At 46.7% G+C, this 11,907-nt stretch overlaps 1 protein-coding gene across 1 annotated transcript; it reads right to left on the bottom strand.

Moving 5' to 3' along the window:
* Nucleotides 1–666: 666 nt before the first annotated feature.
* On the bottom strand, nucleotides 667–11,767 carry CRTAM (cytotoxic and regulatory T cell molecule). Its single transcript, XM_032709653.1, has 11 exons — nucleotides 11,719–11,767; nucleotides 9,172–9,327; nucleotides 6,771–6,923; nucleotides 6,426–6,557; nucleotides 3,723–3,893; nucleotides 3,168–3,275; nucleotides 2,367–2,438; nucleotides 1,796–1,900; nucleotides 1,242–1,388; nucleotides 974–1,057; nucleotides 667–852 (listed from the first exon to the last, which is right to left on the bottom strand). The coding sequence occupies exons 1-11, from the start codon at nucleotides 11,765–11,767 to the stop codon at nucleotides 722–724; spliced, it is 1,308 nt and encodes a 435-aa protein (XP_032565544.1). The 3' UTR covers nucleotides 667–721.
* Between the last annotated feature and the right edge of the window lie 140 nt (nucleotides 11,768–11,907).

Genomic DNA, 11,907 nt, shown 5'->3' with positions numbered 1-11,907 from the left:
TTCCTGGATTTGGGGGGGTCCCACGTGTAACATTCTGCATCCCCTTCACGTTCATAGAGGCATAAAATCCTAGAATGGTTTGGCTTGGAAGGGACCTGAAAGGACATCTGTCCTCTCTATAACACCCCTGGAATCTTAGGTGATGTGGGAGACTGTAACTGGTGATGTTGTGCACAGCAGGGAGGGATGTTATCCTTGGACAGGTGAGAAATGTTATCCTTGGACAGGTGAGAAATGTTGTCCTTGGACAGGTGAGGAACTGAGGCAGAAGTCCTAGAGAGGGGGAATAACCTTTTTTTAACCCCCTGCTTGGTTAAATCCAGCTGGAGGTCCATGTCTGGGGGCAGAATGAGATCATACAAGGTTTGCAGCACCTTGGATTTCCTGTGATCACTGGAGCAGTACATTAATATTTTGGTATGGACTGAATATCTTCAGAGGACCCCAGTTGCTGGTGGGATCTGGGATGGGATTGATGAGCTCTATTTCTGGCAGTGGATAATGAAATCCTCTGAGGATTACAGGTGAACCAGTCCATTGCTGACAGGTTTCCAGGAGCACCAGTCCCATCTACCTGTCCTGCTGTTTAATAAAAGCAGTCCCAGCTGGCTTTTGGATGGAGAGCAGCTGCTGCTGCTCCTGCTCCTTGAAATCATGAGACCTGAGATCTTTGACATGAGGAAAAAGGGGGGTTTCTGCCCATGGTACAGGTTTCCCATCACTATACATCTGTTTCCTTTCCACATGCAAACATTTTCTCACTTATTGCAGTGGTTTTGTCACTTGGATTCTTCAGAGTAGTTTCCCCATATCCTTCTGCTACATATTGCAGGTTGGGCTTGTGATTGGCAACTGAAACACAAACACATTTATTATTATTATTTATTATTATTATTATTATTATTATTATTATTATTATTAACTGCAGAAATGCCCCAACAGGAATTAGTTTATGTTGGTTGAAGCTTTTTACCTTGTCCATTCTTCTCATGGCCTGGACTGTCTTCGTTAGATCTGGATTTATAACTCTCCAGTGTCTGCTCTGAAACATCATTTTCTGCACAGAAAACAAATGTAATTAAGAGAATGATTTTTTTTCCCACGACTCTTTCTCACCCTCTGCCTTGAGCATGAAAATCCTGAGGGCCTGGTTATGAAATGGGGCTTCAATCAACCTGACCAGCTCAGAGACAGGCTTCACACAGCAATTCCATGGTCAACATTCCAGGGCCATCACCCACCTCTCTTCCACACTCCATGGGCTTGTTTCAGCTTCATCAGGAAAAGCAGGACGATGATGAGCAGCACAAAAATCAGGGCAGCCACCAGGATTGGCAGCAAGAGGTCCTTCTCCTTCTTTATGGTGCCTTTGGATTTGGGATCTTGCTCTGGAACAGAGGCAGAGGGGTGTTTGTGTTGTGAAATGTCCTGTGAGCCTCTGGTAATTAACACAATAACCTGGACCAGGCCAGATGAACATGACAGAGGAGCAGAATTCACCTTATTTGACTTAATTTTAGGATATGAGCTCAATTTTTTTATCGTATGAATAAGAAAAACCGATTGAAATCGGAGGACTTGTGCTCTGGCACAACAAACAGCAAAATTTAGCTTTTTTTTTTCCTAGATGATACAAATGCCTGTGTTTCCGTGGTCTCCCCCAAAATTTACAAGCATTACAAACATTACCCTGGTGCACTGACAAAGGGTTTGGAGGGGGAAATGTGGTCAGAGAGCCCCAGCCTGGTGTCAGAAAGCTCCTTTCATGTTTGGAAGCTCATTAAGGAGTTCCTACCAGCAGTGAAGGTGGAAGTCCCAGTGGTGTTTTCACGTGGCACTGGGGCTTCTGTCCTGGGAAGTTCCTCTGTTGTGACATTTCCTTTGGATGTTGTCTCAGTCCCTGGAGGAAAGGAAAGGAGAACAATATTTCTCTGAAGGGCCAAGAGATGCTTAAGAAATGTGTATTTTCCCAGCAGTTTTGAAGCACCTGGGACTTCCCCTGACTTAGAGCTCTGTGCTCACTCCCCTGATGCTGGATTTTGTTTAAATCTGAAACTTTATGAGCGGAGAATCCTCAGAGTCTCTTACACATTGTGGAACTCGATGGTTCCCATTTACAGCCGAATTAAAACAAAGCTGAGCTTTGACTCTTTGGTCATTTGGGGCTTTCCCTGTCCATCAGTTTGCTTCCTTTGCTGGGAAAACCAGGAGTGAGTGTGTAAACTTCTTCTTAAAGGAGATATTTTGGTGTTCATATCCCTGGCTACTCCTGTAGTGTCTTCACAGCCCCCAGTGGTGCAGTCCCAGGGTGACAACCCCTGTCCTTTGCCATCACCCCCCCCCGTGTCTGATGATGTAAATCATACCATTGGGGTCACCATAACCCGAGGAACCTCCCAATTCTTCGTCTCCTGATGAAGCTGCTGATCCTTCAGGCCCTGCACGGACAGAGAGACGAGTTCTGACTTTCTCATGGGCACAGACAATATATCCTTGTGCAATTAACTTTGATTTGTAAAGCTAAAATGATGATGATGCACCAAAACTCTGCATTTCCCTCCCTCTCAGGTGGGTGAGCACATCTTGTGAAAGCCACACAATCACAGAGTGGTTTGGGGTTGGAAAGGACCTTAAAGACCAACTAGTTCCACCCTTAAAAGATTCAGGCTCCCCTTCCATGTGTGTTTACCAACACACCCATGAATTGTTTAGTTCTGTGATGTTTGTAATCAGCGATGTAGCGCTTTTGAACAAAAATAAACAAAGAGTTCGCGCATTTCTAAAGCAGCAATTGACTTTTCACCGCAGGGGCCTCTCATGCTAAGCAGGCACAAAACCCTTGGTGGGGTTTGGCCAACTTCTTTGGGCAGTGGAGCTCTTGATTTTGCTGGAAAGAGCTCGGTAAGTGCAGCCTGGTGCAGCACAGGTTTGTGTTGTTGCACAGTGCCATCTAGTGCAACCCATCCAGAGGATCCCAGCCTGGATCCCACCATCCACCTGCACCTAAGGAGAGAGACTTTGGCTGCTTGAATGGCTGGAAACTGGGAAAGCAAGCGATAAATTCTGGTTTTAATGTTCCACAGTTCTTTGCAACGTGGCATGTAAGGCTGTTCTTGCAGCATTTCCACCCCGGTTTGGTAAATTCATGTGACAGAGACCAAACTTACAATCAGATGTGACATCTGGTGGGAGGTTTTTCTGGGTTGGTGTTGGTGCTGAGCTGGAACCTGCTGGACCCTCTGGTGCTGCAGGAGGGCTGGTTGGTTGTTTGGACCCTAAAGGAAGCCCCCCCCAAACACGACAGAAATCAGAAGACACACTTTGCCACTTGAACTGAGCCTGGAAAAGCTAAACCTGCCCTACAAGCTCCGTGCTCTGGGCTGTTTGGGTTCTCTGTCTGATCTGGGGTTACACTCACAGTCCTACTCTCCCACCCTCAGTTTCCCTGCTCTCTGAATATATTTAATGCTGTGAAATGAGGAATAAAATGAAGGTGAAGCACTATTCTGTGGGTGTCTTAGAGCAGAGGCCGTGCTGCTGTTCAGACCTGACCCTGAGGAAGGACTCCAAATCCTTTTTGCCCCAGGGAACCTTCTCCTTTAAAAGCAGATTCCACACACAGGGCAGCAGACTCTGGGCTTTGGCTTTCCCTGTGTATCTGTGCAATTCTGACCCCCTCAGAGCAGTAGGATGGGAAGGAGCTTGGAAGGAGCTTGGAGTACCCGTCCTGGGGAGGTCCTGGAAGTGGAAAGATGCCATCAGCTTCTCTCCCCTCAGGGCTGGGTGGTGGATGATGCAGCTGGCTGTGGCATTGGGCCCGTAGGAGAGGACTGTCAACGTGCTGGTTGTGCTCCATTTCTTCCCATCAGATCCCAGCTCGTGCTTGGTGTCACCTGAACATTTCAGAAAACATTGAAGTGCTTTCTAGCCCAGGGCAATTGGATGAAAACCCTTCCAGGGCCAATGTGCTTCACCCAGCTGTGCTGAAGCAGCACCTGATGGCTGTGCACGAGTGGTTTGTTGTGCAAATGGATTTCAGGGGAGCCCAAAGGTCACGTTTTCTTCCTCCCAGCTGTTTAAGTGCAGGCCTGGCTGTGCTTCCTCTGCTCAAGCCAAACCCCAAACCTCTGCTCGTGCTGTGACTCACACGGGGAAATTCCCCACACACCATCTGAAATGTTCACACACCCACTGGCAATTCTGGGCCTTACCAGACACAATAAATTGCTTTTTGTGGGACACTGGGGAGTCTCAGTGTCAGAGAATGCTCCTAGATGCTTTTCAGTGGTGCCCAGTGGCAGGATGAGGAGCAATGGACATAAACTAAACACAGGTTCCACCTCAACAGGAGGAAGAACTTCTTTCCATGGAGGTGGCAGAGCCTGGAACAGCTGCCCAGGGAGGGTGTGGAGTCTCCCCGTCTGGAGACATCCCAAACCCCCCTGGATGTGTCCCTGTGTCACCTGCCCCAGGTGACCCTGCCTTGGCCTGGATGATCTCCAGAGGTCCCTTCCCAGCCCAGCTATTCTGGGATTCTCTGTGCTCTGCAGCACAACTGAGATTGAGAAGATTTTCAATTCTATGTGACACCCAAGGGCGTTGAATTTGTGTTTTAGCAGCTGTGCATTTGTTACCATAAAAATAAAAAAAAAAGATTTTTGTGCAATATTTGTGCACATCAAGAAACATGTACAGCTAATATTGATGGGCAACAGTTGCATTTGTACTAAATAAATATTTCTGTAACAGTTCTCCATCATCCCTGCAGTGCAGGTTTGACTTTTCTCCTTTTCCAGCTGGGGGAAGTCAAACACAAAGATTCATTGCCTTGCCAGAATGAATTAGGGAGAGCCGTGGAACCTGTCTGATGTAGCTCCTACCCCTCCAGGTAATACTGACTGTATTTATATGATTTGGAACAAGAAACATGTATTTCATGTGACACAGAGGTGTGTTTGAACAGCCCTGGTGGAGAGGGAGGTATTTTAAATGTGATGACACAATAATTTCCACTGTCTGTTTATAATGTAGAGGTTCTCATGCTTTCCCTTGATCCCTTAAATGAAAGAAATTCCTTCTTTCCAAATCAACTTCTGCAGATAATTCACTGTATCACACAGACCAGTATTTCCCAACCCTCTTTTCCATCCCCAGCAGGGTCATGGAATAGCTCCAAAGGCTTTCAGAGTGGTTTTTGCTGGGAAAGAAATAATCTTTGTCAGCAACAGCTGAGTAATTACAGCTGGTTTGCCCCTGCTGGGCCCTGGTGGAACTCAGGTGATGCTGGTAATTAAGGTTGATTAGCTGTTTTCTGGTTGGTATAAATATTTGCAGTAAGTGATTAAAGCTGAGGATGGAAGGAAGGGGAAGGAGAGGCAGTCCAGGCTTTGAAGGAGGAAGAGCAAGGAGAGTCAGTCCAGGCCTTCAAGGAGGAAGAGCACAACTGTCAAAGTAAGTGGGGAAATGCTTTGTTGGATTTATGGAGGTGTTTACTGTCTGTGTTGTGATGCCACAAATAATTCACTTCATCAGGCCAGAACTGAGGTTGTTTGTGATTTGAGGAAACCCCTGGTTTTAGAAAAGCACTGTGAAAAACATACATAAAAACTCAGGGGTGGTGTGTTGCTTCCCTGAGTACTTTATTTGCATTAATGCCTTTGTGTTTGGCAGCCTGTTTTTTTTTTATTCACTCCTGGTTTCTCTCTATGTTCAGGCCAGCACACTTCTCTGTTGTTTTCTTGAGCCTTAGTTACAAAAAAGCCCATCTTGGGGGCAGAGGAATATTAGAGGCTAAGCTTTGAATATGTTGCTTGATGATGCAAAATATGAGTGAGAGCTTGTTAATGTGTGAAAGAAAATACATTTGCATCTGGGAGTGTTTTTCTCACACTTTGATGCAGTTGTGCACCAGAGATAACAAGGCAGTGATTTTTAGAATAGTGCTATTTATAGTAATCTGAGAATAGCAGCTCTTTATATAGGTAAATGAGCAGAAGGGCTGCTGGTGTGTGTGAGCTGCTCAGCGAAGCTGAGGCAAATCTGGCTGCTGGTTCCAACACAGAAATGTAGTTATAATGGATCTGTTAAGAGACTTTGTACTGGGGAGTTGAAAACTGTGCCTCCAGGGGTTTGGGCTTATTTTATTCCAGTGGAATTTCTTGCTCTCCAGGGGTTTTGGTGCCAGGTGTTGCTGTTCTGTGCTGAGTGTGAGTGAAGCAGAGGAGCCTCTCCCTTGCACAGACACTGGGATTTAGTGCTGCCCAGGCTCCAAACCTGCCCCAGGTGGTACTAAAGGAGTAGTAGGGGATGAGTAGTGATCCAAACTGATGTGTTGCAGAAGGTGTTTCACCCTCCAGTATTTTTAAACTGCCCAAGGCTGGTAAGAAGGAATTGTTGGTGATCAACCCTGGTCCTTGAACACTTACCTGGGAGCTCCATCCCATTGTCCAACAGCCAGGTGACCCGGGGTTGGGGTTTGCATCCTTGGGTGTAGCAGGACAGTGTAATGCCTCTTTCTGTGTCTTGGGATACTTCCAGTACTGGATTAGAAGGGGCAGCTGTGGCAGGAAGATTTAGAGTCAGTATTGGGGCATCTTTCTCCTCAGTTTTCTGAGTGGCTGCACACAGAGCATCGTCTGGGGGGGCTCAGCTAAGCCCAGGATGCTGTTGTGTTGAGCACCATTAAAATTCCAGGCAAAACTGCAGGCTTGGAGTTGAGGAGCTGGCTCTGTTGTCCTGCTCCTCTGGAACAAGCAGGGGAAGGGACTTACCCAATACCTCAACAGGCTGGGCCTTGCTTTTGAAGGGTCTGCCATAGTAGAAGCATCTGTAGGAGCCTTCGTCGTGCACTGTGACCTGGGACAGCTGGATGGATAATTCAGCCTTGGAATAATGGATGAGTTTGTACCTCTTGTCTCTTAAAACTGTAAGGAAAACAAACCCCAGCGTGCCATGTGTGTTGGTACATAAGAGAAAGGCAAATAATCAAAGCAGTGGTGAATGAAGACAGTTTTTATAATTGAATTTTTAAAATTCCTTTCTTGAAGTACCAGAACAGTTTTTAATGAAACCATCTCCTGGGATACCTCTACTCTGCTGTACAGTTCTCTCTCTTGACTTTCCAGTCTTTATTTCATCCCTCCTGGATGACTTAGAGGAGCCCTCAAGGTCAGACCAAGTTCCTGGACTTTTCCCACCATTGCAACACAGAAACTGTAACTTTCTGCCCTTAAAATGAACCGAAACTGGGGGTGTGCACCAGTCCCAGGGAGAAAAAGACCTCAAAACCTATCTTTTTATTTTTACTATTTTTTTTTTCAGCTGAGGTTTTTGTAAAAATACAGAGCCTGGGAGAAAATCACTTCCAAAGTGATTAAATACTAAAGAATTCTGAGATGACCAGGATGTGTTGTGTTTGTAGCTGGAATGAGGCTGGAGGGAACTGATTCACAAAGTGATTTATTGGAGAAGCCACGAGACAGAGGCTCCCTGTGGTGACTCAGAATGAAAAATGAAAACTTCCATGTGCAGGGTCAGCTTTGGTTTCTCCTTAAACAGGGACTGTTTTCTTTTATAATACAAAAGGAGAATATTTGGTGTGCCTGTCTTATCCAGGATCCAAATGCTTTGCAAACTCTGGTCCTTGTGGGTGTTCTATCATGTGTCTGACTGAAGGGTAATTGTGGGATGTTGGAATTATGGGGGGAATCCTCAGGTGATGGAAGTTTTGTTCACTTGGGTTAAAATCTGCTGCTGTAGACACCCATGGACATGTCCTTTCCCTACCCTTATTAAATTGTTGTGCCAACTCAGAAAAACTCAAGCATCAAAAGGGCTGAAGCTTAAAAGGTGCAGATGTTTAAAACTGGAGATGGACAGAATCAAGTGTCTTGGTCCAAAATTGCTTAGAAAGAGTTTGTGGACATAAAGAACCTGTGTAAATAAAGGGGTTTTGCTACCCTTGCCTACCTCTGTGGTGTAAAATAGCAAGAATACAGATATATGTAAAAACCAGAGATAATTGATGGAGAGAGGATTTCCCTCCAGGTTTGCAGATAAATAGACTGCAAGAGGGGAGAGGAACCCTTGCCTTAGGCTGCTGGGATTTTGGGGGCCTGGATGTCCAAGCAGCACAGGGTGGGTTGCAAGAGCCCCATTTCCCACCTGGATTAGCTGTCAGGGGCTTTGGATTTGGATCCCATTTAAACCTGAGGGTTCACACCCTGAGAATACTGAACCTGGGATCTTGGATTCCCCAGGAAACAGTTCCACATCCATACAGGGGTGAGTCACTTCAAATGGCTAATGGGCACTCATCCCACTTGCTCTTGTAGCTGAGTAAATAGGAACAACAGTCACTCATGGCATTTTCTGTTTAGAAACATTGGCAATATTTAAGGGAGGCATCAGTGAGCTGGTTTGGTGGGGGTGTGACAAGACCTGGTGGCTGTGATTCCCAGAGCAACCTAGGAGGACTTGGGCAGTTTCAGTGGGAGCTGGGTAACCAATCTGGATAAATCCCAGTCATTATTATCATTAAAACATACAGGATTTAACAAGAAATGTTTAACAAGGAATGCAAATAGGGAAGGCCAAAGCAGTGCTCATCTTGCAGAGCTGTTTGGTCCAAGAGGGGGAGAGACAAGGACAGAGGGAGGTGAGGTGTAGGGAGTGGAAGGGAATGCAGTAACTGCAGCTTTGGCTTTGTCAGCACATCTAAGAAATCACTGCTTGTTTCTAAAAGCTTTCTCTTGATGCACTCCATCCAACTCCCTGGTGAGCAGGAGGGTGCCCAGGGCTTTCAGGCACGTCCACCTCTGCCTCTCCTGTGGGGCCAGAGTGGGGTTTAGTGCTGAGCTCTGGGTGCTGGGGGGAACTGCAGTTCACTACAGTTCACTGTCTTGCTATTTTTTTCCTTAAATATTTCCCTGTCTGGCACAGTCAAATATGAATCTCTCACACTCTCCTGTGTATGAAGGACAGGAGACTAGTAAAAGCTCCAGTGCCAGACCCCTCCTGGGGGGGTTTCCATCTCATCACCTCCCTGCCAGAAAGGGCTCCACTGTGAAAGCCCCTCGAGGGTGGTGGATGAGTCAGACCAGGAGCTGGCACAGCCCACCCCGAGTGACCCTCACCCCCGGGGAGAGTGGAACAGCAGCTCTTCACACTCACCCTGCTGGCTGTTGAGAAAAATGGTGAAACCACGAGGGTTCAACCACTGCAGAGCAGAGCTGTGGGCAGCGCTGGGGGGGCTGAAGGTGCAGTGCAGGGTCAGGTCTTCTCCTTCCTTCACAGTCACGGTTTCACTGCCAGCCCCTGGAAACCCCCCTGCCACAGCCCAAGGGGGGGAAAAAAAGCACCTCTTAAAGTGTGACAATAAACTTCACAGTGTTTTGTACACAGTAATATTGCAACTGTCCTTTTCCCAAGGGTTTTTCTGCCCTGGGAAACTTGCCAGTGTGGTTGTACTGATAAAAATCAATCACAGTTGTTAGAGAGGTCAGTGGGGACTTGTACCAAAGGTTTGTGATCAGCACAACCAGATTTAGTTATTAAATGTTATTAACCATTACAGGATTGGTAGTAGACCCATTTAATGCACTTGCTCCCTGCATGTTAAAACAAACATTCATTTTCTTTATTCCATTATTGGAACTCCAACGGTCTTTGAGGTCCCTTCCAACCCAAACCATTTTCTGTGATTCTGTAATTCTGTGTTTCACTGAGGAGCTGTTGAATCTGGTTTGCAAGTGTGTGAGACTGAGCAATGAAGGATTTTTTTCAGCACCTCTGAAAAACAAGGCTTTTTTATTCAGAAATCATGATGCTGCAACTGCTTGGAAACTTCTTGCCAAGATAAGATCCACAAACCTGGCCTGGCACAGGTTACTAAAATGAAATTTCATTCACTTCTCTCAGTTCATTTTACAGTAAAATGTCTTTTGCTCTCTCCAGACATTCTAAGATATATAATGTATTCTGTGAAAATATTTGACCTGGAATGAATTACCTTCTCCAGGAAAAAAAAGCAAGCCCTGGAGAAATTACTAAGAGCAGTGCCTGGGTTGGAGTTAAGTAAATAGGCAGTAAGAGGGTTTTGCTTTTCATGCCCTTCTTATGTGTTTTGATTTTATTTTCTGGGTAGCTCTGCTGCAAGTTCCTACTGCACATACAAGCACTGCAGTTTGGGGAAATGAACCTTTCTGGGCTTTGGGAAAGCTTTTCATGTTCTTGAAGATTTTAAATATATCAGAAATGAAGCTTTTGTAGAGCACCGTTGCTGGAAACTGTTATTTTCCCACTGGAAACAGGGGGAGGACTTGTCTCCCTGTAAGACAGTTGTTTCCCAGGGGGGTTTGTGGCCCTTGTGGAAGGAGGTGCAATGTTGTCTGAGTGGCAGGGGAGGGTTGTCTGTGGTTTTCCACGGGGCCTTTCTTCATCATGATGGTTTCCCGTCACCACCAGCAGTGTGGGGTCTCTCAAATCACACCTCTGGAGGTGAGAACAGCAAGACTGAGCCAGAAATGGGGGTGTTGTTTGCTTTTCTGAAGCAGAGCATACATGTAATTTCCATGGGAGCCCATGGCTTTGCTCAGCCCATGACTCACAGGTCAGATCTTCCCTGCACAGGGGGGGCAGCTGGACCTGGTTGTGATCTTCAGCCACTGGGGAGTGGGAGATGCTCCTGTGCCAGCTCCAGGGGATGGGGTTCTTGTACCACGTGTGCCCCACTTGGCAAAGTGAGTCTGGCACCAAAAACAGTGAAATATCCACCTTCTGGGCAAGAAAGAGCAACAGTTTTGTGCTGGAAATGGCAGGGTGCACTGAGCAGAGTAATTCATGCCTCTGGTTGCTGTTCTAAGAGCCCCCAGGAAGGGCACTGAGAACTCCCTGCACTGAGATGTGCACTCAGAGCAGAGCTCTTTGAACCTGTGGCCCACACAGACACCCTGTTTAAAGGGTTATTTTTGGCCTGTGAGTGGAGCTTGAGTGAACTGTGCTGCCCAAAGCAGCCAGTGGTGGTCAGCAGATCCAGGTTCATCTTTCAGGAGGAGGAGAGGGCTTGTACTCTGAGCAGAAGGTTCTGAGGGCATTAGCAAAGTATCAGCAGCAGCCCTGCTGTGGTTTCTGCTCCAGGAACTGATAATGGAGAGGGACCCCACATTCATTTCTCCTACACAGCTCAGGAGTGAAGCCTGCAGGAATCTTGAGCAAGGATCACTGTCCTGCTGGTTTTTTCCTTAAATCTTTCCCTGTCTGACACAGTCAAATATGAATCTCTCACACTCTCCTGTGTATGAAAGACAGGAGATTAGCAAAGCAGGTATAAGCTACATCCTCTAGCAGGAGCATTTAAAATGCTTTTCTTTTTGCAAAGTACTTTGCAAGTGCTTTTTAAATTATTCTGACTTCTATCAACCTCTTTTTCCACAATGCATACACAGATATCCAAGCCATGGAGGGTAAGCAGTGATCCACTGTCCCAATTTAAGGGAGAATCCCTTGTTATCTCAACTCTGTCACCAGCTGCTAGGAGGTGACTTGGTCTCACAGATCCTGGTTTTTGGAGTCAGCTGAGACTCACCTTTGGGAGTGGGGTCACAATATCTCAGTGACAACCAGAAAACAGGGCAGCAAAGCTGGAACTGTGGGAATAGAGCTCTCCAGGCTGGACTGGGCATAAAGGGGAGGTGGAGTAAAATAATCCAGAGGTCTTACCTTGCACGAGGAGCAGAGCCACGGTGTGCAGCACCCTGGTGACAGTCATGCTGTGCTCTGGGGACAGGCAGTGCTGGCTTCCTCTCTCTGCTGGGGCTGCTGAGCAGCAGCAGGTCCCTTTTCAGCACGGGGGGGGAGCAGATTTCCCGTGACTTCATCCCCACCAGGGTCTCTGCCCCTTTCCTCTGC

Source organism: Chiroxiphia lanceolata, chromosome 23 (assembly GCF_009829145.1).
Source record: "Chiroxiphia lanceolata isolate bChiLan1 chromosome 23, bChiLan1.pri, whole genome shotgun sequence".
Taxonomy (NCBI): Eukaryota; Metazoa; Chordata; class Aves; order Passeriformes; family Pipridae; genus Chiroxiphia; species Chiroxiphia lanceolata.
This window is presented reverse-complemented; position numbering and strand designations above follow the sequence as displayed.